The sequence below is a fragment of the Marmota monax genome, unplaced genomic scaffold (assembly GCF_021218885.2).
Source record: "Marmota monax isolate L192 unplaced genomic scaffold, Marmota_monax_Labrador192_F-V1.1 WCK01_AAM20220418_F8-fsc00087, whole genome shotgun sequence".
NCBI classification, from domain to species: Eukaryota; Metazoa; Chordata; class Mammalia; order Rodentia; family Sciuridae; genus Marmota; species Marmota monax.
In genome coordinates, this window is record NW_026693476.1 from 4,495,541 (window position 1) to 4,522,793 (window position 27,253).

At 33.9% G+C, this 27,253-nt stretch overlaps 1 protein-coding gene across 1 annotated transcript in view; it reads right to left on the minus strand.

The window, feature by feature from the left end:
• The window catches only part of Sycp1 (synaptonemal complex protein 1), a 125,801-nt gene that overhangs the window by 34,383 nt on the left and 64,165 nt on the right, over positions 1-27,253 (minus strand). Inside the window, exons 18-21 of the mRNA XM_058583596.1 lie at positions 20,421-20,502; positions 17,527-17,589; positions 7,608-7,670; positions 7,385-7,447 (exon numbers count right to left, since the gene is read on the minus strand). Of these exons, the coding sequence (XP_058439579.1) occupies positions 7,385-7,447; positions 7,608-7,670; positions 17,527-17,589; positions 20,421-20,502 (271 nt within the window). The remainder of the gene's footprint in view (positions 1-7,384; positions 7,448-7,607; positions 7,671-17,526; positions 17,590-20,420; positions 20,503-27,253) is intronic.

Here is a 27,253-nt window from a genome sequence, read left to right on the forward strand (position 1 = left end):
AAAAAGCGAGGACTAATCAATTCAGTGAAACCCTGTCTCTAAATAAAATACAAAAAATAAAAATAAGGGGCTGGGATTGTGGCTCAGCAGTAGAGCACTCACCTTGTACTTGCAAAGTCTTGGGTTCGATCCTCAGCACCACATAAAAATAAATAAAGATATTGTGTCCAACTACAACTAAAAAATAAATAAAAATAAAAATAAGGCTGGGAATGTGACTCAGTGGTCTAGTGCCCCTGAATTCAATCCCTAGTACCAAATAATAATAATAATAATAATAAGAAGAAGAAGAAGAAGAAGAAGAGGAGGAGGAGGAGGAGGAGGAGGAGGAGGAGGAAGAAGGAGGAGGAGGAGGAGGAGGAAGAGGAGGAGGAGACGATGAAGTAGTAGTTATAATACATGAGACAACAGTAAGAGACCAAATTTAAGAATCACTGATTGAGGAGGGTTGTAAGATGCACGTTAAGGGAACTGATAATCTCTTCAGGGAAATGCTGAGAGCCACAGCCAAGTAGGAATGACCCATGGCATTTTGGGTTGAAAGGTGACCCTGCTCAGGGATTTAGGGTGGCTCCGGGTTTAGGGTGGATCCTGCTGGGAATAGGGCGGCTCCAGGTTTAGGGTGGATCCTGCTGGGAATAGGGCAGCTCCAGGATTAGGGCGTATCCTGCTGCCTCAGATGCCCACTCTTTGGAGTCCCCGTTGAGTTCTCCCGGGGTTCTGAGGGTATTGGTACACAGAGCCCGGAGGAGGGAGTGTATTTTCCCAGAACGTGCCTGTAGAGTTGCTGTTTGAATCTACAAGGCTTTGTGGTGACTCGGTTATTTTGTGCCCAGCCAGACTGCAGCAGGGAAACACCAACAGAAAATTTTACAAACCTTTATAATGAGATGAACATCTAGATACAGGAGGCATTCAGAACTCCAAACAGAAAGATCAAAAAAGAATCTCTCCACAATACCTTATAATTAAAATGCCTAATATACAGAATAAGGTTAGAATTTAAAAGCCTCAAGAGAAAAACATCAGGTCACATTTACAGGCAAGTCTATAAGAATAGCTTTTGATTTCTCAATACAAACTCCAAAAGTCATAAGGGCTTAAAATGATGTGTTCCAAGTTCTAAAAGAAAATGACAGTGAACCAAGACTGATATTATCCAGCAATGTTATCCTTCAAAATTGAAGGGAAAATAAAAACCTTTCAAAGAAGCAGAAACTAAAAGAATTCATGAGTACTAACCAAGCACTACAGAATTTACTTAAAGAAATACTCCACCAAGAAAAATCAAAAACAAACTCCAAAGCTCTCAAATGAACAAATTTCAATTGAAGAGTAGCTAAGCAAATAAGAAACAGGACCAAATTAAGCATGATGAATGAATCAAATGGCAGGATTTAATAGATATCTCTCTAATAACATTTAATGTAAATGGTCTCAACTCTTCAATTAAAAGACATACACTGACAGAATGGATTAAAAAATAAGAACTATATGTTGTTTGCAAGAGATGCATCTTACAGGCAAACACAGCCACAGGCTGAAAGTGGAAGGATGGAAATTAATATACCACGCAAAGAGCCTCCCAAAAAGTAGGACTAGCTATTCTCATCCAACAAAGCAAATTTCAAACTAAAATTAATCAGAGAGACAAAGACAGTCACTTCATACTGGTAAAGGGAAAAATCAAAAAAGAAGATGTAACAATAGTAAATATTTATGCCCCAAACATGAGTACAACTAATTATATAAAAGAGACATTACTCAAATGGAAGCCTCAGATAGACTCCAGTGCAATAATACTGGGTGATTTCAACACACCTCTCTCACCACTGGGGAGGTTATCTGACAGAAACTTGGTAAAGACTCTTTGGAACTGAAAAATAATATAAATCAAATGTACTTAACAGACACCTATAGAATATTTCATCCAACAACAGCTGAATACAGTTTCTTCTCAGCAGTTTATGAAAACTTCTCCAAAACAGACCATATTTTAGCCCACAAAGCCACTCTTAACAACTAGACAAATACCGATAAAATTCCTTGCATCTTATCAGATAATGGTGGAATGAAATTAGAAACCAAACAACAAAACCCTATAGAAACTATAAACATATGGAAACTAAACAATGTATTTTTGAATGATGAAGAAGTGACAGACAAAATCAAGGGAGCAATTAAAAAATTCTTAGACTCAAATAAGAATATTGATACAACATATCAGAATCTCTAGAACACTATAAACACAGTTCTAAGATGAAAGTTTATAGCTATGAGTGACTACATAAGAAAATCAGAAAGTTCCCAATTAAACAACATCCTGATACATCTTGAAAAAGAAGAACAAACCAGTTCTAAAATCAGTAGAAGGAAGGAAATAATTAACAACAGAGCCAAAAATCAACAAAATTAAAACAAAAAAAAAAAAAACAATACAAAGGATCAAAAAAAACAAAGAGTTGTTTCTTTGAAAATATTTTTTTAAAATGGTAAGCCCTTAGTCAACAGAAAAAGACAGAAAACCAAAACAAATAAAATTGGAGATGAAAAGAAAATACCATAGACATCACAGAAATCTAGCAAATCATTAGGGACTATTTTGGAAACTTATACTCTAATAAACTGAAAAACCTAGAAGAAACGGATACATTTCTAGACAAATAAGATCTGCTAAAACTCAATCAAGAGGACATAGAAAACTTGACAGACATAGAAAACAGACCAGTAACTTGTAGTTTAATAGAAGCAGTAATAAAAAGCCTTCCAGGGGCTGGAGTTACAGCTCAGTGGTAGAGCGCTTGCCTAGCAAGTGTGAGGCACTGGGTTCAATGCTCAGCACCACAAAAATAAATAAATATACAAATAAATGGTATTGTAACCATCTACAAAAAATAATATATTTTTTAAAAGCCTTCCAACAAAGAAAAGTCCAGAACCAGATAGATTCTCAGCTGAATTCTACCAAACCTTTAAAAAAGAACTAATGCCAATATTCCTCAAATTATTCCATAAAATATGGAATAATTTGGTAAAGAAACTTGGTAATGAATGAATTTGTGAAACTAGTATTACTCAGAGAAAACCAAAAAAGGACACAACAAGGAAAGAAAACTACAAACCAATATCCATTTGAACTTAGGTGTAAAAATACTTGATATTACCAAACCATGTTAAACAACATATTAAGAAAACTTAATGAGCAATTTGGTTTTATTTCAAAGATACAAGAATAGTTTAATATACACAAATTAATAAGTGTAATTTATCATATAAATAGAATTAAGGACAAAAATCACTTAGTCATCTCATGGATGTAGAGAAGGCCTTTGACAAAATTCAGCACCCATTCATGAGAAAAACACTAAAGAAACCAGGGACAGAAGGAACCAACCTCAACATCATAAAGGTTATATATGAAAACCCCAAACCCAAACTCACAGTAATTGGGAAAAACTGAAAGCATTTCTTTAAAGACTGGGATGTCCACTCTCACCACTCCTACTTAATATAGTGCTCAAAATTCAAGCCAGAGCAATTAGGCTGGGGAAGGATATAAAAGGAATAAATATAGGAAAACAAGTCAGATTATCACTGTTTGCAGAAGAAATGAGCCTGCACCTAGAAGGTCCATAAAAAAAAAAAAAAAAAAAAAAAAACCTCCATCAAAAGACTCCTGGAGCTAATAAACAAAGTTGGCAAAGTAGCAGGTTACAAAATAGCATAAAAAAATCAATAGTTTTCCTATATACCAATCTGCTGAGAAAGAAATCAGAAAAACAATTCTATCCACAATTGTCTCAAACTAAAACCAAAATACCTAGGAATAAATCTAACCAGGAAGGTGAAAGACCTATACAATAAAAAATAGAGAACACTGAAGAAAGAAATTTAAGAAGACACAGCAATATATACATTCACTGCAATCCCCATCAAAATACTAATGACATTTTTCACAGAACTAGAAAAAACAGTCCTAAAATTAATTTGGAAGAATAAAAGACCCAGAATAGGCAAAGCAATTCTAATCCAAAAAAGCAATGCTGGAAGCATCACAATACCTGATTTCAAATTACACTACAGAGCTACAGTAACAAAAACTACATGACAATGGCATAAAAACAGATACATAAACCAATGGTACAAAATAAGACACGGAGACGAACCCATACATCTACAGTTGTCTGACTCCTAGATAAAGGTGCCAAAAACATACATTAGAAAAACATACAGCCTTTTTAACAAATAGTGCTGGCAAAACTGGTTATCCATATGTACAAGAATGAAACTAGACCCTTCAACTCAAAATAGATCACAAACCTAGAAATAAGGCCAGAAACTATGCAACCCCTAAAAGAAAACACAGGGTCAACACATGGTGGAATCAAATTAAAAAGCTTCTGCACATCAAGGGAAATAATTAGAAATGTGAAGAAAGAACCCACAGAATGGGAGAAAATCTCTGCTAGCTATTCTTCTGACAAATAATTAATATCTAGAATATATAAAGAACTAAAAAAATTTGCAACAAAAAAGTCAAATAACCCAATTAATAAGTGGCCAAGTGAATTAAACAGACATTTCTCAAAAGAGGAAATACAGGACTGGGGTTGTGGCTCAGCAGTAGAGTGCTTGCCTAGCACATGCAAGGCCCTGGGTTTGATCCTCAGCAGCACCACATAAAAAATAAATTAAATATTGTGTCCAACAACTAAAAAATTAATAATAAAAAAGAAGAAATACAAATGGCCAACAAATACATGAAAAAAATGTTAAACATCATTAGTAATTAGGGAAATGCAAATCAAAACTACATTTAGATTTCATCTCTCACACAAGTTAGAATGGCAATCATCAAGAATATAAATAATATTAATCATCATACTAAAGCGATACATGCATATCCATGTTTATAGCAGCACTATTCACAACAAACTATGCAATCACACTAGATGCACATCAATGTTTAAAAGGGTAAAGAAAATGTGTGATATATATAAAATGAAGTTTTCTTTTAGTCAGTCATAAAGAAAAATGAAATTATGTCATTTGCAGGAAAATGGATAGAATTAAAAACTATTATGTTATGCAAAATAAGTCAAACTCATATGCAGAAGTTGGAGAGGAAAGAGAAAGGTGGGATAAGATCACATGAAAATCAAAGGGAAATCAGTAGAGGAAAAGGAACAAAAGAATGTGGAGGGGGAGTGCCTGAGCATGATAGTAGCCAAATTATATTGTTATATCATGTACATGTACAAATATGTAACATCAAATCCCATCATTATGTACAACTATAACGCACCAATAAAAATGTGGGGATAAAAGAATATTGTATAATATTGTGTATATAATGCAAAACTGTTGGAACAAAGTGGCTATTTTACTTCCCTATCCCTTGTGCTATGGTTGTTACACATCTATAAACTCTATAATAGCAAATTTTCTTACAATTTCAAACTTTTTGAAAACATTTAAAGCAGATATACGTGTGTATATACATGTTTGTGTGTGTGCATATGTATTTCTAAAAATTAAGAAGAAAAATATATAGCCTTTAATATTCACATACATATTTACCATTTCTAGTGCTTTTCATTCCTTTTATTGATCCAAGTTTCTAGTTGATGTCATTTTTTGCAGTCTGAAGAAATTCCTTTAGTATTCTTTACAGTGCAAATTTTGAGGTCATTTCAACTTAACTTAGATATTTTTACTTGCATACAGAATTCTCAGTTCGTGGTATCTTTCTTTCAGCATTTCAAAAATGTCATTCCTCTGACATCTAGCTTTCATTGTTATGATACAATGTTAGTCTAATTTGTGTCACTGATCTACAGTGTGACATTTTTCTATCTAATTTTAAAAGTTTGCCTTTCTCTTTGGTTTTGGTATTTCAACTAAGTACCTAGGTATGATTTTCCATTTATCTTTCTTTGAATTTGTCGAGTGCCATGGATCTTCAAGTTAATGGTTTTTATTAAAAGCTAGAAATTTTTGAGAAATTCCTTAGTTGATTTTCTTTTGCCCTATTCTTTCTCTCCTCTTTCACAGATACTCTAATTATATGTTTAAAACTTGATAATATGCTACAAGACCACTAAGACACTATTACCCATTTTGTTTTTTACTCTGTTTCCATGTTCCTCTAATTGGATGATTTCTGTTTATCCAGCTTCAATTGCACTAACACTTTATTTGTCTAAATATATTATTAGGACCATACGAAATTGTTTTGTTTGTTTTATAATATTTTACTTTTAGTTCTAGATTTTAATCCTAAATTCCCTTTATAGTTTGTTTATTTACTGAGATTCTCTATTTTAATATTTCATTATAACCATTTCTGTCTTTAAACATGTTTATAATAGCTGCATATAGATTTTATCTGTTAAAATTTCAACATTTCGATTATCCAGGGGTCATTTTTTATTGTCTGATCTTTATACTATTGATGAATATCTTTTATTTTCAGTTTGGAGCTACTACAAATAATGCTGTTACATTTCTCCTGACTCTACCCAGAAGTAAAAGTGCAAAATTATGTATCAGCTACTTTTCTATATAATGTCAATAGTTTATGAGATTTGTCTTAATTTTTAATTACATTTACATATTTTAAAAATATGTAAAAATTTTATTACTTCCCAAAAAGCACACATTTAGTACACTGAGAACCACTATTTTCCACTCAAGATTCAAAAACTATTGCCAGGCATGGTGGCACATGCCTATAACTCCAGAGAGTATGGAGGATGAGGCAAGAGAACATCAAACTTGAGGACAGCCTGACCAATTTAGTGAGACCTTGTCTCATAATAAAATGAAAAGAGGACTGGGTATATAGTTCAGTGGTAGAGCATTTGACTAATATGTGCAAGGCCCTGGGTTCAAAACCTTGTACTACAAATCATAAAAATAAACAAGCTATGTATTTAATACTTACTAAACATCAACCATTATTTAAAGACTTAGGAATAAAACAACCAAATGTGACCCTGACATCATATGCTTACTAGGGCTTTAGTTTGTTTTCTACAAAGTTGATGTCTCTCAAATCTCTTAGACCACAGGATATGTAACAACAAATCCCATCATATTGTAATAAGCTGGCTCCTCCCCCAGCTTATTCACTTTTAAATATATGGGTAAGGATGATGAACACATACACACATAGAGAATACCCACATATATTTTTAAGTTGTTCTGATAATTCTAACTCAACCAAAACGTAAGTGATCATTCTATTACAATTTTAAGAATTGATTTTAATCCAGAAAGATGAAAAACTTTGAAAGTAACTGTTACAGTATAAATAAATGACATAACATTTCTAAATTCTCATGTATTTATTAGTGTTTTAAAAAATTAAAATGTCAAATACCTTTATTTCATAAGCATTCAGTTCTTTGCTTTCTGCTGTACCCTTTTTTTTCAAGGCCTTATTCTGTTAAAAATTAAAAACAAAAAATTGTATTTAGTACTAAAGTGACTCAAACTTATACTGCCACTGACTTAAGTTTACTAATGGAAATGAAAGTATCACTCTCTAAAACTATAGCGAAAATATTGGTTTGACTTTGAGAATATTTATAAATAGTACCCACCTCCTGCTGAAGCTCTTCAATGTGCTTGCCTTTATTTTCAACTTGTTTCCTTAAATTATTACACTGCAGAATTATGAGAAATTCATTATTTACTCATTGTACTTAATATTCCAGTCAAAATAAACCTTTTCAGATTAATAAAAATATTACATTCAGGTAATATGAAACTCACTTAAAAAGTCGTGCTGTTAAATAATTCCATAAATGTAAAAATTACATAAAAATTATACATTTTAATAAATAAAACCTCAATATAAATTTGAAATTTTTAACATTTCTTAATCTCCTTAAAAAGTATCTGAATTCAACTACTTTAAGTAATATGTGCCTCTTAATCACCTTATACAAAAGGTTGGAATCATATTATTAAATAAGTTGTGAAAAGCTACATTCAGAAATAAAAATAATTATAATTTGTTTTCTTCCTTATTATTTTACCTTTCTCATTTCTGAGATCCTTAAACTTACATTTGGGAGAGAAGAATACTGTGATATTCTATCTTCTCCTAACTAAATTATAATTCCTCTCACTAAAATTCCAAATAAACCAATTTTGATATTTCAGTTTGTAAGATTATTTAATATGGGGATGCAGGCAGAACTAGATTACAAGATATTAGCTCAAGAAATATTTGGAACAAAAGCATTACAGAGTCACAGAGCCAGGTATGATGGCGCACACCTATAATCCCAGCATTCGGGAGTCTAAGATAGGAAAATCACTTGAGCTCAAGAGTTCTAGATCAGCCTGGACAACACTAAAATTAGACTTCAACTCAAAAAAAAAAAAAAAAAAAAAAAGCAAACAAGCAGCACAGTACGCATTTCTAAGAGGCCCCAAAGCATCACAGATATGTAAGCTGTTGTAATTTCCATCAAAGTAAAACAAATCTCAACAAATTTTAAAATCACTTTCATTAACACAAAGTACTTTGTTAAATATTTTTCTTACAACACTCCCCTGTATTCATATTCAGCTAATATTCTAAGACTAAATAATAAATGGCACTATTGTTTCTATCTAAAAGTGATTTATTTTATCTAAATTTTTACATGTCCCAAGACCACTTATGTTCTCTTTCAGAAAACTCAAAGGAAAAATAAAAAAGAAAAGCTAAACAAGTGAGAAATGTTTCACTAATTTTCATATTAGTTTTATTGGGATATTTATACAAATATAAAACTTTTTATAATTTTATAATTATATATCAAATTCATATAATTTTTATTATTTAAAATAAAAAGTATTTCCATTTTTAACAGAAAAGCCACTTAGATCCTTCTAAGAATAATTCTAAAATAAAAGACAAAAAGTAGGAATCTGGTTATTTTAAATGACTGTAAAGTTATACTAGTACGTTTCAGGTTAACACCAATTTAACATTTGTTCTAAGGATATCTGCTGAACCCACCCAAGTAAAGACATAAGACAAACATAAGGCTCACTACTGGTAGGAAATCCAATAAGACAGTACTGCATTAAGCTAGGAATTCAAAGAACTACACATTCAATGAAAAGATAAACAAGAAATAAAACTGCCATATAAAAGTGGACAGTAAGGAAAACTCATTTGTCTTCACCTTGTCCTTGAATAGACCTTTGCTGAAAATTCATAACCATAAGGTAGGCTCATATGGTTTTATATGCCAACTATATGGTCCATAAAAACTAAAGATGGAGAATTTAAATAGCTCCTGGTTAGTAATGCTTTCAAGAAAATCTTTTTGGGAGGATTATTAACTTCAAACAAAAGCCCAGGGAATTATAAAAACCCAAAACCTAAAGTTTAATGAGTAAAAACCAGAAGAAAGAACAAAGATCAGAATCAGACCTAAAAAGACTTCAGATATTAGAATTGCCATATACAGAATATAAAATAAATATAGAGAAATGAAAGACTTGAAACTATAAATAAGAAATTGGAAGCCTTAGAAGATGATTGAGCAGACTTGAAAAAGAACTATTCAAACTTTTTTTTTATTGGTTGTTCAAAACATTACAAAGCTCTTGACATATTATGTTTCATGCATTAGATTCAAGTTGGTTATGAACTCCCAATTTTATCCCAAATACAGATTGCAGAATCACATCGGTTACACATCCACATTTTTACATAATGCCCTATTAGTAACTGTTGTATTCTGCTACCTTTCCTATCCTCAACTATCCCCCCTCCCCTCCCCTCCCATCTTCTCTCTCTACCCCATCTACTGTAATTCATTTCTCTCCTTGTTTATTTTCCCATTCCCCTCACAATCTCTTATATGTAATTTTGTATAGCAATGAGGGTCTCCCTCCATTACCATGCAATTTCCCTTTTATCTCCCTTTGCCTCCCACCTCATGTCTCTGTTTAATGTTAATCTTTTCTTCCTGCTCTTCCTGCCTGCTCTTAGTTGCTCTCATTATATCAAAGAAGACATTTGGTATTTGTTTTTTAGGGATTGGCTAGCTTCACTAAGCATAATCTGCTCTAGTGCCATCCATTTCCCTGCAAATTCCACGATTTTGTCATTTTTTAGTGCTGCGTAATGCTCCATGGTGTATAAATGCCACTTTTTTTTATCCATTCATCTATTGAAGGGCATCTGGGTTGGTTCCACAGTCTTGCTATTGTGAATTGTGCTGCTATGAACATCGATGTGGCAGTATCCCTGTAGTACGCTCTTTTAAGGTCTTCAGGGAATAGTCCAAGAAGGGCAATAGCTGGGTCAAATGGTGGTTCCATTCCCAGCTTTCCAAGAAATCTCCATACTGCTTTCCAAATTGGCCGCACCAGTTTGCAGTCCCACCAGCAATGAACAAGAGTACCCTTTTCCCCACATCCTCGCCAGCACTTGTTGTTGTTTGACTTCATAATGGCTGCCAATCTTACTGGAGTGAGATGGTATCTTAGGGTGGTTTTGATTTGCATTTCTCTGACTGCTAGAGATGGTGAGCATTTTTCATGTACTTGTTCATTGATTGTATGTCCTCCTCTGAGAAGTGTCTGTTCAAGTCCTTGGCCCATTTGTTGATTGGGTTATTTGTTATCTTATTGTCTAATTTTTTGAGTTCTTTGTATACTCTGGATATTAGGGCTCTATCTGAAGTGTGAGGAGTAAAAATTTGTTCCCATGATGTAGGCTCCCTATTTACCTCTCTTATTGTTTCTCTTGCTGAGAAAAAAGTTTTCAGTTTAAGTAAGTCCCATTTGTTGATTCTTGTTATTAACTCTTGTGCTATGGGTGTCCTATTAAGGAATTTGGAGCCCGACCCCACAATATATAGATCGGAGCCAACTTTTTCTTCTATCAGACGCAGAGTCTCTGATTTGATATCTAGCTCCCTGATCCACTTTGAGTTAACTTTTGTGCATGGCGAGAGGAGGGGATTCAGTTTCATTTTGTTGCATATGAATTTCCAGTTTTCCCAGCACCATTTGTTGAAGATGCTATCCTTCCTCCATTGCATGCTTTTAGCTCCTTTATCAAATATAAGATAGTTGTAGCTTTGTGGATTAGTCTCTGTGTCCTCTATTCTGTACCATTTGTCCACCTGCCTGTTTTGGTACCAGTACCATGCTGTTTTTGTTACTATTGCTCTGTAATATAGTTTGAAATCTGGTATCGCTATACCACCTGATTCACACTTCCTGCTTAGAATTGCTTTTGCTATTCTAGGTCTTTTGTTTTTCCATATGAATTTCATGATTGCTTTCTCTATTTCTACAAGAAATGCCGTTGGGATTTTGATTGGCATTGCATTAAACCTATACAGAACTTTTGGTAATATCGCCATTTTGATGATGTTAGTTCTGCCTATGCATGAACAGGGTATATTTTTCCATCTTCTAAGATCTTCTTCTACTTCTCTTTTTAGGGTTCTGTAGTTTTCATTGTATAGATCTTTCACCTCTTTTGTTAGGTTGATTCCCAAGTATTTTATTTTTTTTTGAGGATATTGTGAATGGAGTGTTTTTCCTCATTTCCGTTTCAGAAGTTTTGTCGCTGATATACAGAAATGCCTTTGATTTATGCGCGTTGATTTTATATCCTGCCACTTTGCTGAATTCATTTATTAGTTCTAGTAGTTTCTTTGTAGACCCTTTTGGGTCTTCTAGGTATAGGATCATATCGTCCGCAAATAGTGATATTTTAAGTTCTTCTTTTCCTATTTTTATGCCTTTAATTTCTTTTGTCTGTCTAATGCTCTGGCCAGTGTTTCGAGAACTATATTGAATAGAAGTGGTGATAGAGGGCATCCCTGTCTTGTTCCAGATTTTAGAGGGAATGCCTTCAATTTTTCTCCATTCAGAATGATGCTAGCCTGAGGCTTAGCATAGATAGCTTTTACTATGTCGAGGTAAGTTCCTGTTATCCCTAGTTTTTCTAATGTTTTGAACATAAAGGGATGCTGTACTTTGTCGAATGCTTTTTCTGCGTCTATCGAGATGATCATATGGTTCTTATCTTTAAGTCTATTGATGTGGTGTATAACATTTATTGATTTCCGTATATTGAACCATCCTTGCATCCCAGGTATGAATCCTACTTGATCATGGTGCACAATTTTTTTGATGTGCCTTTGTATCCGATTCACCAGAATTTTATTGAGGATTTTTGCGTCTAGGTTCATCAGAGATATTGGTCTGTAGTTTTCTTTCTTTTAGGTGTCTTTGTCTCGTTTCGGAATCAGGGTGATGTTGGCCTCATAGAATGAATTTGGCAGAGCTCCCTCTTTTTCTGTTTCCTGAAATAACTTGAAAAGTATTGGTGTTAATTCTTCTTTAAAGGTTTTGTAAAACTCCGCTGTATACCCATCTGGTCCTGGGCTTTTCTTGGTTAGTAGTCTTTTGATTGCTTCTTCTATTTCATCTATTGTTAAAGGTCTGTTTAAGTTGTGAGTATCCTCCTGACTCAGTCTGGGCAAATCATATGACTTAAGAAATTTATCGATGTCTTCACTATCTTCTATTTTATTGGAATATAGGTTTTCAAAATAATTTCTAATTGTCTTCTGTATTTCTGTAGCATCTGTTGTGATATTGCCTTTTTCATCCCGTATGTTAGTAATTTGAGTTCTCTCTCTTCTTCTCTTCGTTAGCATGGCTAAGGGTCTGTCTATCTTATTTATTTTTTCGAAGAACCAACTTTTAGTTTTGTTAATTTTTTCAATAGTTTCTTTTGTTTCAATTTCGTTGATTTCCGCTCTGATTTTAATTATTTCTTGCCTTCTGCTACATTTGCTGTTGTTTTGCTCTTCCTTTTCTAGGGCTTTGAGATGAAGTGTGAGCTCATTTATTTGTTGGTTTTTCCTTCTTTTGAGGAATGATCTCCAGGCGATGAATTTCCCTCTTAAAACTGCTTTCATTGTGTCCCATAGATTCCGATATGTTGTGTCTGTATTTTCATTTATCTCTAAGAATTTTTTGATTTCCTCCTTTATGTCTTCCATAATCCATTGATCATTCAGTAACATATTGTTAGAACTATTCAAACTTTAATTGAAAAAGAACTTCTAGGGGCTGGGGTTGTGGCTCAGCAGTAGAGTGCTCGCCATGCACGTGCGAGACCCTGGGTTCGAGCCTAAGCATCACATAAAAATAAATAAGTGAAATAAAGGTATTGTGTCCAACTACAACTAAAAAATAAATAAAAAGAAAAGAAAAAGAACTTCTAGTAATACAATTTATTTGGTCTCACCAAATAAATGTTGAACAAATTTAAAGAACATCAGTTTGAAGCATCATGAAGATATTTATTACTTTGCCAGAGATAGTACATGTTGCATGTATTTCTTAGTCCTCTGTTCTTTAGGCCATCAAAACCTATTCCCTTATTTGTTACTCAATAAGATGTATTTCTACCAATTTTGTATGTCTTAAAATTATCAACTATCAATTCTAAATAAAAGCTCCATGAATTCCTTTGATTTTAGTTTCAGCTGCATAATTTTACAATTTAAAGATTGATCAATAAAAATTGACATGACATTTTAAAAAAACTTCCCTTGAGAGTTAATGACTATACTTTTCTCTTGCCAACTTTTCCTGAAAAACCATCTTTATAACTGATATAACTATATATTTTAAAATGTACATATGTATACTAAAATGATGATATCAGAGCTATTAACTCTGGGGTTTTTTTGAGGCAATACTAAACCTTACTGAATTTTTAGTGACAATGTTCAATAAATTAATAATTACAGCAATCACATATTTCAAAATAGAGGAACTATATATAGTAAGACGAGCTTCAGGGCTCATAGACCTTTTATTTATAATTGAAAAAAAAAAGATAATTTACAACTCACAACCACCAACACATATCTTCTGTTTTAATTTTTCTTTTTTTTTCTTTCCTTTTTAGATAGACATGACAGATGAGTGTATTTTGACATATTATACATACATGGAGTATAACTTCCCATTCTTGCAGTTTTACATGACGTGGAGTTACATTGGTCATGTATTCATATATGAACATAGGAAAATTATGTCTGATCATTCTACTCTTTCCTAGTCCCATCCCTCTCCCTTCCCTTTTTCCTCTTTGTCTAATCCAATGAATTTTTATTCTTCTCTCCCCACCTTATTGAGTGTTAGCATTTACATATCAGAGAGAACATATGGCCTTTGATTTTTTGGGGATTAGCTTATTTCATTTAGCATGATAGCCTCCAAATCTTTTCATTTACCATCAAATGCCATAATTTCACTCTTCTTTACGACTGAGTAATATTCCATTGCGTATATATACATATTCCATTGTGTATATATACATTGTGTATATACTACATTTTCTTTATCCATTTATCTGTTGAAGGGCACCTAGTTTGGTTCCATAGCTTAGCGATTGTAAATTGAGCTGCTATAAACATTGATATGGCTGTATCACTGTAATACGCTAATTTTAAATCCTTTGAGCAAATACCAAGCAGTGGAATAACTGGGTCATATGGTGGTTCCTTTCCAAGTTTCTAAGGAGTCTCCATACTGCTTTCCAGAGTTGTACCAATTTGCAGTCCCATAACAATGTATAAGTGTACCTTTTTCCCCCACATCCTTGCCAATATTTGTTACCTGTAGTCTTGATAATTGCCATTCTAACTGGAGTAAGATGAAATATCAGTGTAGTTTTAATTTGCATTGCTCTAATTGCTAGAGATGTTGAGCATTTTTTCATATTGTTGGCCATTAATATTTCTTCTTACGTGAAGTGTCTGTCCAGTTCTTTTGCCCATTTATTTATTGGGTTATCTGGAGTTTTCCTGGTGTTAAGTTTTTTTAGTTCTTTACATTTCTTGGAGATTAATGCTCTGAGGTACAAGTGGCAAAGATTTTCTCCCATTCTATAGGCTCTCTCTTCACATTATTGATCATTTTCTTTGCTGTGAAGAAGCTTTTTAGTTTGATACCAGTTTTGAGTATGAATGGATGCTGAATTTTGTCAAATGCTTTTTCTGCATCTATTGAGATAATCATGTGATTCTTATGTTTAAGTCTATTGATGTAATGAATTATGTTTATTGATTTTTGTATGTTGAACAAGCCTTGTGTCTCTGGAATAAATCCCACTTGATCATAGTGCACTATCTTTTTAATACATTTTTATGTGATATGCCAGTATTGTATTAAGAATTTTTGCATCTATGTTCATCAGGTATATTAGTTTGAAGTTTTCTTTCCTTGATGTGTCTTTGGTTTTGATATCAGGGTAATACTACCTTCATAGAATGAGTTTGGAAGGGTTCTTCTTATTCTATTTCACGGAATAATTTGAGGAATTATTGATGTTAAATTCTTCTTTAAAGGTCTGGTAGAACTCGGTTGAGAAGCCATCTGGTCCCAGGCTTCTCTTTGTTGGTAGGCTTCTGATGGTGTTTTCTATTTCACTCCTTTTGTTATGTTTAAATTTTCTATGTCCTTCTGATTCAATTTGGGTAGGTCATATGTCTCTAAAAATTTCTCAATGTATTCATGATTTTCTATTTTATTGGAGTACAGATTTTCAAAGTAGTTTTTGATTATCATCTGTATTTTAGTAGTGTCCATGGTGATAAATCCTTTTTCATCACGAATTTTAGTAATTTGAGTCTTCTTTCTCTTAGTTAGCTTGACTAATGGTTTATGAATTTATATTTTTCTCAAAGAACCAACTTTTTTGGTTGTTGATATTCTGAAATTTTTTTGTTTCGATCTCATTCATTTCAGCTCTAATTTTAATTATTTCCTTTCTTCTACTGCTTTCTGTGTTGATTTGTTCTTCTTTTTCTAGGAATTTGAGATATACCATTAGGTTGTTTATTCAGTGACTTTCTGTTCTTTTAACGAATGAGCTCAATGCAACAAACTTTCTCTTCTTAGAAGCACCTTCATATGTCCCCAAAATTTTGATGTTTTGTCGCAGAACTCATTTACCACTACGTATTTTTTATTTCATCCCTGACTTCTTCAGCTATCACTGACCATTCAATAGAGTATTATTTAGTCTCCAGATGTTAAGTAGCTTCTAGTTTCTATTTTACCATTGATTTCTAATTTCATTTCTTATGATCTGATAGAGTACAGGGTATTATTTTTTTTTTGTATTTACTAAGAGTTTCTTTGTGGCCTAAGATAAGGTCCATTTTAGAGAAGGGCACATGTGCTACTGAGAAGAAAGTACATTCAGTCACTGATGGATGAAATATTCTATATATGTCTGTAAAGTCTAAATTATTAATTGTAATTACTAATTGGTGAGAGAAGCCTGTTAAAGTCACCCAGTATTATTGTGTTGTGATCTATTTGATTCTTGAAATTGTGAAGGGTTTCTTTGATATGTGTAAATGTTCCATTGTTTGGGGCATATTTAAGATTGTTATATCTTGTTGATGTATAGTTCCCTTAAGCAGTCTGAAATAACCTTCTTTTTCCCTTTTTATTAATTTTGACTTCACATCCACTTTATCTGATGTGACAACAGAAACCCCTGCTTGTTTATGAAATCCATGTGAATGATAAGTTTTTTTTTCCGCATCCTTTTACCTTCAGTTTGTCGATGTCTTTGCCTATGAGATGAGTCTCTTGGAGACAAGAGCTATTAACTTTGGATATCTTGACTGTCCCCAACCCAACACTATTCCTTCTGTCTGTATAAGCTAATGAAAACCAAATTTATTTAAGCTTACACTACTTTCAAATTTAAATTATCTTCAAAATTGGAGCCAATTAAAATTACATGGCTTTTTATTAAACTATTTCTTTCTTTTCAAATGTTTAAAATATATTTGATACAATGCCCAGAAATTCTTTAAAAGGTTTTAAATTACCCGTTTATGCTTAAGTAAATTGTGCATAGAAACTAAGTATTTTATTTACCAGAATCTTCAGGTAGAAGAAAATGCTGTTTATTATTAATTAGAAGTCAGAACTTCAGAAAGTGAACTACACTTTCCAGAGGACTGTGCATTATATGGAAAATTATATAGAAAATGTTTAGGACAACTGTGTCATGAGGTTCAGACAGGGGAGAAGTAAATTAGGATGAATAGCCAGACAAGTAAAAACACTTCACATAAACAAGAATAAAGATTTTTCTGTAACTCTAATTTTAGAAATGGGAGAAAGATGATTTCTAAAAGCATTTTGCCATTTTAAGTGTCTACAATAAATATAAGTTGCTTAGAGTATGAAATTTGGGGGAAGGGAAGAGAAAACTAATGAGGTTTTTAATAAAACTTTGCTCTTTGAAGCACCCCACAAAACCCATAAATCTAGGGTTCCTTAAAGAAACCTGCAATAAAAAAAAAAAAATCCCACATTCCCCAAAGCCTCCAAAGGAGAACTGAGATTTCTTTGTGCAGAATGTATAAAGGCTGGCCCACAAGAATGCAGTAATACTTATATTGCTACAAAGTTTTCATTCTCAAACATTTTGCAATTTGAAAATACCTTGTTTTCTAATATCTTCATTTGTTTATCTTTTTTTAAAATTTCACATTCGATGCTTCGAGCCTAAAAAATATTGACATTAGATTAAAAATGTTAACAGAATTTCTATTTTCTTCTGTATCTTTTAGAAATGAAATTCCAAAGCTTAGTCCTTTATGTCTATAAAAGTGGTTATCAGCTCTCCCAGTTTATTTTGGAATCCTTTTGAAAAAGAAATCATCTTTTTACACGTAAGGATATAATGACTAGCTTGATTCAATTATCTCACAATGTACACACATATCAAAATATTACTTCGTAAGCCATACCATAAATACATGTAATTTTTATCTGTCAATTAAAAATAGAAATCATCTTATTGTTTATATGTCAATGTTTATCATTCTTACCTTAGCTCAAAATCACTTTGCAACATTTTTATTAGCTTTCCCAGTTAATCCTGAATCTTTTAAAAACTATTATATATAAATGTTTATAATGACTCAAATATCTTTCACAACAGATATTATTATCTCTTAGATAATAATTTAAAGTTGAGGAAACTGAAACTCATATAAGTAGAATATTATGAAATAATAAATATCTAAACTAAGGTAGTAGATTGGGGGAAACAAATGTAATGAAATTAAATGTAAGGCAATCAAATTAAAAAGTATTTATAATTTGAATTCTTTCTGGAAACTATTTCAATAAATTAGTTGAAATCCAATCATGGAAAGCAGAAATATGCTAATAATTTGACATATATTTTGGGTTTTTTTTCCTTAACTCATCACTAAGATTTTCTACATTGGCAAAAATAGACTATACTTTAAATTCATAATGAAGGACTTTGTAAATTAAATATCAAATTCATGTTTCCCTATCACGTACAACAACGGCCTGTTGTCTGTAGTAGCCTCTGACACAAATTTTTAAGTACTAAATTACATAACCAAGTATTTAGTGCATTAAACTCATTTGCAGGTTGAATTCAGAATAACTAATAAAGTTAAAAGAAAACAATGGATTTTGGAGAGGAAGGGGAGCATAGTATAGTCTTCAGATTGTAGAAGACCAGCTCTACTACTTGTTAGTCACGTAACCTTTCAAAGTTATTTACTCTTAAGAGATTTGATTTCCTAATTCATAAAATAAGAAAAAAATGAATTCTAGTTAAGCAAAATAACACACAGAAAGGACCTAGAATGTGCCTGGTCCATTATAAACCCTCTACTTTCCACTAACTCCTATTTATAAGCCCTTGAACTATTTCTATAGTCTTACAGTTTTCTAAAGTATCAATATGATTAAAACAATACTCAAAATAAAACTTTTCAATAACATCAAACTCCTAAATATAACTATGTTTCCTTAAATGATCCACCTTCATCTTTCACCCTCATCTCTCTACCCTTGTCTCTATCTATCATCTCTCCCTACTCTCTCCATTATTACAACTATCTTAAACTCCACTTTTTAGCAACAGTAATTTTGTTTTAAGTACTGGGAATTGAATCCAGTACCTCACATATGCTAGACGAACACTACCATTTGCCACATTCCCAGCCCCCTTTTTAAAAAAAATCTTATTTTGATACAGGGTCTCACTAACCTTCCATGGCTGGCCTTAAAGTTGCAATCGTCCTGCTTCAGATTCTGAGTAACTGGGAATAAAGGCTTAAGCCACCATGCCCAACCACAATTAATTTTTTATCATTGCCTAAATATGCCATCCTCTGTCATACTTTTAGGCGTTCCCATATAATATGTGTGTGTGTTTAACTGGGAATATTGTTATTCTCCTGTTATACTTGTATCCATCCCTCTACCTTCCATTAATTCCTATTAGTCTAAGTGAACTGAATGTCACTTCCTCCAAGAAGCTTGCCCTGATTTAAGGTTGGATTAGATGTCCTTTCTATAAGTTCTAATAGGATCCATACACAGGAGCCTATGTTTCGATCTGGCCAGCACCCATTCCTGCAAGGACCCCTTTACTGTAAATTCCACAGTAATTCTGCTCAGTTCATATAATTTGATGAGGACTGACTCTTGTCTTCAGGAACAGGTATGTAGCTCAAGTCTTCAACCATTACTCTATCTCCTAGACACAATGATTGGCTTAGGAATAAGTAAATTGAACTAGGCCAGAATCTTCCCCAAAAATGTTTTCAGAGCTTTCAAGACAACTTTAATAGCTTTCCAACTGATTCTAGTGCTTTTCATCTCTACCTACTCCATTCTCTCCCCCCAAAAAAGACTTTATTCAATCACAACTGTCCTACCAAAGCAAATGATATCTGAACACAGCTCAGCACCCAGAAAAATGCTAAGCATATATAATAATATGTGTAAATAATATCTGTCAATAAATGAAAACATAAAGCCTTCATAATCTAGCATGATCTTTCTATTTTGCTATAATTTTGCCCCACTGTATATTATATATTAAACTGTATAATCATGTCACATATTTTGTACAATTCCAATTTGTGATAATATTTCCTAAAAACCGTTTTTTTAAGTACTGGAATTGAATCTAGTACCTCACATACGCTAGACAAACACTACCATTTGCCACATTCACAGCCCTCCTTTTTAAAACATCTTGTTGAAATTGTATTCACCAAAATATAACATGAACTTCTTAGTTTATTCCACAGCATGAGGCTTTTATTTAGCCATAAATGTAAATCAATGTTAAATATTGAGCATTCATTACTAAACATAATACTTTTTTCAGTTACAATCTATACATTTATACTATACCTATATTTTTAAAAGGTTAATGCCTTAAGACAGTCCCCATATCACAACTTATTTACACAACAGTATATGTCACTTTTTTAAAGACATAACGATGGTGTTTTATGATTTGAGATTCCGAGTACATATTATTAAATATAACATACATTTTCTTCGCTCTTGTGCAATTTAAATTTAACTTCATCTCCTTTCTGTTTTAGCTCTTCTTTCACAGACTCCAGTTCACTCCTAAAAGGAAACAGAAGAGTGACATTATAATCCAATTTTTATTTTATTTCATTTCTGACATTTTTTAATGATTGACTATTTTTTTTTGTTTTTTTTTTTCATTTTGTTTGGTAATTATTTTTATGTGTTAATACCAATAGGCACACTTCCATGCCCATATTTAAATTAATTTATATATTTGTTTTAAAATTAATCACCTGGATTTTTATAGTCATTTTTCTATTTTTAAGACTCCTAGGAAAAAACACATTTTTTTAAGCCAAGATTTCATTTTAAATGTTTTCTTAAGTCATAAATTAGTCATTACTCTAAGACATATCCAGAATTTTATACAAATAAATTAGGATTATAAATACAAATAATTCTAATTAAGAACTACATGACTAAAATATGTGCACATACAAATATTACTGTATATGCATAAAGTATCTCTAAAAACATATACAAGAAAATAGTGATGATTCTGGAGAGGGAAACCAGATAGCAGGAAGACAATGAGTAAGAAACTTTTCCCATGTGCTTCTTTGTCCCTTTGAATTTCATACCATATACATGTATTATCCTTCCAAAAATACTTTAATTAAAAACCTGTCTGTTGCACATGAAAATAATGGTGCTTTTCTCAATAGGATACTTAAAAGCTATTTTTCTAATTTTAGTCTCCCTTGTTATCACTAATATGTTGCGAGAAATAATTACTGTTTGTGTAAAACAGCTGGTTTCCTGAAAACTGAATGCAGAATATTAACTCTAAGTGAGTGTTAAATTTATGATCTTACTGTTGGAAAGTATATTTACATTTAGACTTCCATAAGTCCATATAGAAGATAGGCATGTTAAAAAGAAATTATCCAAATAACTTAAATTCTCTTTAAAAAGCATCCTTTCGGTTGGGGATATAGCTCAATTGCAGAGCTATTGTGAGGACCTAAGTTCAATGCCCCGCATGGCAAAAATAAAATTTTTTTTTTTTTTTTTTTTTTTTAATTTTTTATTGTGGGTTGTTCAAAACATTACAAATTTCTTGACATATCATATTCCACACTTTGATTCTAGTGGGTTATGAACTCCCACCTTCACCCCATACACAGATTGCAGATTCACATCAGTTACACATCCATTGATTTACAAATTGCCATACTAGTGTCTGTTGTGCTCCGCTGCCTTTCCCATCATCCACCCTCCCCCCTCCCCACCTCTCCCCTCCCCTCCCCTCCTCTCTCTCTACCCCCTCCACTGTATAACCCTGAGGGTCTCCTTCCATTACCGTGCAATTTACCTTCTCTCTCCCTTTCCCTCCCACCTCTCATCCCTGTTAAATGTTAATCTTCTTCTCCTGTTCTTCGTCCCTACTCTGTTCTTAGTTACTTTCCTTATATCAAAGAAGACATTTGGTATTTGTTTTTTAGGGATTGGCTAGCTTCACTTAGCATAATCTGCTCTAATGCCATCCATTTCCCTGTAAATTCTATGATTTTGTCATTTTTTAATGCAGAGTAATACTCCATTGTGTATAAATGCCACATTTTTTTTATCCATTCGTCTATTGAAGGGCATCTAGGTTGGTTCCACAGTCTTGCTATTGTGAACTGTGCTGCTATGAACATCGATGTAGCAGTGTCCCTGTAGCATGCTCTTTTTAGGTCTTTAGGGAATAGACCAAGAAGGGGAATAGCTGGGTCAAATGGTGGCTCCATTCCCAGCTTTCCAAGAAATCTCCATACTGCTTTCCAAATTGGCTGCACCAATCTGCAGTCCCACCAGCAATGTACAAGTGTACCCTTTTCCCCACATCCTCGCCAGCACTTGTTGTTTGACTTCCTAATGGCTGCCAATCTTACTGGAGTGAGATGGTATCTTAGGGTGGTTTTGATTTGCATTTCTCTGACAGCTAGAGATGTTGAGCATTTTTTCATGTACTTGTTGATTGACTGTATGTCCTCCTCTGTGAAGTGTCTGTTCAGGTCCTTGGCCCATTTGTTGATTGGGTTGTTTGTTCTCTTATTGTCTAATTTTTTGAGTTCTTTGTATACTCTGGATATTAGGGCTCTATCTGAAGTGTGAGGAGTAAAGATTTGTTCCCAGGATGTAGGCTCCCTATTTACCTCTCTTATTGTTTCTTTTGCTGAGAAAAAACTTTTTAGTTTGAGTAAGTCCCATTTGTTGATTCTAGTTATTAACTTTTGTGCTATGGGTGTCCTATTGAGGAATTTGGAGCCCGACCCCACAGTATGTAGATCGTAGCCAACTTTTTCTTCTATCAGACGGCGCGTCTCTGATTTGATATCAAGTTCCTTGATCCATTTTGAATTCACTTTTGTGCATGGCGAGAGAAAGGGATTCAGTTTCATTTTGTTGCATATGGATTTCCAGTTTTCCCAGCACCATTTGTTGAAGATGCTATCCTTCCTCCATTGCATGCTTTTAGCCCCTTTATCAAATATAAGATAGTTGTAGTTTTGTGGATTGGTTTCTGTGTCCTCTATTCTGTACCATTGGTCCACACGCCTGTTTTGGTACCAGTACCATGCTGTTTTTGTTACTATTGCTCTGTAGTATAGTTTGAAGTCTGGTATCGCTATACCGCCTGATTCACACTTCTTGCTTAGCATTGTTTTTGCTATTCTGGGTCTTTTATTTTTCCATATGAATTTCATGATTGCTTTCTCTATTTCTACAAGAAATGCCATTGGGATTTTGATTGGCATTGCATTAAACCTATAGAGAACTTTTGGTAATATCGCCATTTTGATGATGTTAGTTCTGCCTATCCATGAACAGGGTATATTTTTCCATCTTCTAAGATCTTCTTCTATTTCTCTATTTAGGGTTCTGTAGTTTTCATTGTATAAGTCTTTCACCTCTTTTGTTAGGTTGATTCCCAAGTATTTTATTTTTTTTGAAGATATTTTGAATGGAGTGGTTGTCCTCATTTCCATTTCAGAGGATTTGTCGCTGATATACAGGAATGCCTTTGATTTATGCGTGTTGATTTTAAATCCTGCCACTTTGCTGAATTCATTTATTAGCTCTAATAGTTTCTTTGTAGAGCCTTTTTGGTCTGCTAGATATAGAATCATATCATCTGCAAATAGTGATAATTTAATTTCTTCTTTTCCTATTTTTATGCCTTTAATTTCTTTCGTCTGTCTAATTGCTCTGGCCAGTGTTTCGAGAACTATGTTGAAGAGAAGTGGAGAGAGAGGGCATCCCTGTCTTGTTCCAGATTTTAGAGGGAATGCCTTCAGTTTTTCTCCATTCAGAATAATGCTAGCCTGAGGCTTAGCATAGATTGCTTTTACAATATTGAGGTATGTTCCTGTTATCCCTAGTTTTTCTAGAGTTTTGAACATAAAGGGATGCTGTACTTTGTCGAATGCTTTTTCCACATCTATCGAGATGATCATATGGTTCTTATTTTTAAGTCTATTGATGTGGTGAATAACATTTATTGATTTCCGTATATTGAACCAGCCTTGCATCCCAGGGATGAATCCTACTTGATCATGGTGTACAATTTTTTTTATATGTTTTTGTATCCGATTCGCCAGAATTTTATTGAGGATTTTTGCATCTAGGTTCATTAGAGATATTGGTCTGTAGTTTTCTTTCTTTGAAGTGTCTTTGTCTGGTTTAGGTATCAGGGTGATGTTGGCCTCATAGAATGAATTTGGAAGTTCTCCCTCCTTTTCTATTTCCTGAAGTAGCTTGAAAAGTATTGGTATTAGTTCTTCTTTAAAGGTTTTGTAAAATTCTGCTGTATACCCATCGGGACCTGGGCTTTTCTTAGTTGGTAGTCTTTTGATGGTTTCTTCTATCTCCTCAATTGATATTGGTCTGTTTAGGTTTTCTATATCCTCCTGACTCAATCTGGGCAGATCATATGACTTAAGAAATTTATCTATGCCTTCACTATCTTCTAATTTATTGGAGTATAAGGATTCAAAATAGTTTTTGATTATCTTCTGTATTTCTGAAGTGTCTGTTGTGATATTGCCTTTTTCATCCCGTATGCTAGTAATTTGAGTTCTCTCTCTTCTTCTCTTCACTAGCATCGCTAAGGGTCTGTCGATTTTGTTTATTTTTTCAAAGAACCAACTTTTAGTTTTGTCAATTTTTTCAATTGTTTCTTTTGTTTCGATTTCATTAATTTCAGCTCTGATTTTAATTATTTCTTGCCTTCTACTTCTTTTGCTGTTGTTTTGCTCTTCTTTTTCAAGGATTTTGAGATGAAGTATGAGATCATTTATTTGTTGGTTTTTTCTTTTTTTAAGGAATGAACTCCAAGCAATGAATTTTCCTCTTAGAACTGCTTTCAATGTGTCCCATAGATTCCGATATGTTGTGTCTGTGTTTTCATTTATCTCTAAGAATTTTTTAATTTCCTCCTTGATGTCTTCTATAACCCATTGATCATTCAGTAACCTATTGTTCATTCTCCAATTGATGTATGCTTTTTCCTTCCTTCTTTTATCGTTGATTTTCAGTTTCATTCCATTATGATCAGATAAGATGCATGGTAATATCTCTACTCCTTTATATTGTCTAAGAGTTGCCCTGTGACATAATATATGATCTATTTTTGAGAAGGATCCATGTGCTGCTGAGAAAAAAGTGTAACTGCTTGATGTTGGGTGGTATACTCTATATATGTCAATTAGGTCTAGGTTATTAATAGTGTTATTGAGTTCTATAGTTTCCTTATTCAACTTTTGTTTGGAAGATCTGTCCAGTGGCGAGAGAGGTGTGTTGAAGTCTCCCATGATTATGGTGTGGTGGTCTATTAGACTCTTGAACTTGAGAAGAGTTTGTTTGACGAACATAGCTGCACCATTGTTTGGGGCATAAATATTTATGATTGTTATGTCTTGTTGGTGTATGGTTCCCTTAAGCAGTATGTAGTGTCCCTCTTTATCTCTTTTGATTAACTTTGGCTTGAAATCTATTTTATTTGATATGAGTATGGACACGCCTGCTTGTTTCCGAAGTCCATATGAGTGATATGATTTTTCCCAACCTTTCACCTTCAGCCTATGTATGTCTTTTCCTATCAAATGCGTCTCCTGTAGGCAGCATATTGTTGGGTCTTGTTTTGTGATCCATTCTACTAGCCTGTGTCTCTTAATTGGTGAGTTTAAGCCATTAACATTTAGGGTTATTATTGAGATATGGGTTGTTCTTCCAGCCATATTTGTTTATTTCTGTTACTAAACATTGTTTGTTTTCCTCTTTGATTGTTTCCCCCCCCCTTTACTGTCCTACCTCCCACTGTTGGTTTTCATTGTTATTTTCCATTTCCTCTTCCTGTAATACTTTGGCTAGGATGTTTTGAAGAGATGGTTTTCTAGCTGCGAATTCTTTAAACTTTTGTTTATCGTGGAAGGTTTTAATTTCATTCTCCATCCTGAAGCTTAATTTCGCTGGATACACAATTCTTGGTTGGAACCCATTATCTTTCAGTGTTTGAAATATGTTATTCCAGGATCTTCTAGCTTTCAGAGTCTGTGTTGAAAGATCAGCTGTTATCCTGATTGGCTTGCCCCTAAATGTAATCTGCTTCCTTTCTCTTGTAGCTTTTAAAATTCTCTCCTTATTCTGTATGTTGGGCATCTTCATTATAATGTGTCTAGGTGTGGATCTCTTATGATTTTGCACATTCGGCGTCCTGTAGGCTTCTAGGATTTGGGATTCTGTCTCATTCTTCAAGTCTGGGAAGTTTTCTTGTATTATTTCATTGAATAGACTGCTCATTCCTTTGGTTTGGAGCTCTGTACCTTCCTGTATCCCAATGACTCTTAAGTTTGGTCTCTTAATGTTATCCCATATTTCTTGGATGTTCTGCTCATGGTTTCTTAACAGTCTTGCTGAGCTGTCTATGTTCTTTTCCAGTTGAAATACTTTGTCTTCATTGTCTGATGTTCTATCTTCTAAGTGTTCTACTCTGTTGGTAGTATTCTCCATTGAGTTTTTAAGTTGGTTTATTGCTTCCTGCATTTCTAGGATTTCTGATTGCTTGTTTTTTATAACCTCTATCTTCCTGTATAGTTGATCCTTTGCTTCCTGGATTTGTTTGCGTAATTCGTTGTCTAAGTGATCTTTCATTGTCTGATTTTGCTGTTTAATGTCTTCCTTGATACTCCAGATCATCTGAAGCATGTATATCCTGAATTCTTTATCTGACATTCCATCTGCTGCAGCTGTTACCTCTTCTAAAGTTGCGTTGACCTGCATTGCTTGTGGTCCTTTCTTTCCTTGTCTTTTCATACTGCTTGCGTTTCTTTCCTGCAGGCGCGGGCGGCAGCTCTGCTCTCTCCTTATTCCAATTGGGGTGTCGTGGCTACCACGCCGGCAGGTCACTGGGCCTGTTCTGGGAGCTGGTGGCGGCTCTGTTCTGCCCCTACTCCAATTGGGGTGACGTGTCTGTCGTACCAGCAGGCCACTGGGCCTGTCCTGCTGGTCGGTCGCAGATCTGCCCACCTTTCGGGCACGAGTGGAGGCTCTGCTTTGCCCCTACTCCAATTGGGGTGTCGTGACTACCCCGCCTGCAGGATGCTGGGTCTGTTCCTGGCAAGGGAGGCGACTCTGCTCTGTCACTACTCCAATTAGGGTGGTGTTTGTACCCCGCCGGTCTGTTGTAGGTCTGCCTACCTTGAAGGCGCGGGCGGCGGATCTGCCCTGCCCCTCCTACCACGCCTGCGGACCCCTGGGCCTGATCTGCAGGTTGATCACTGGTCTGCTCACCCTGCGGGCA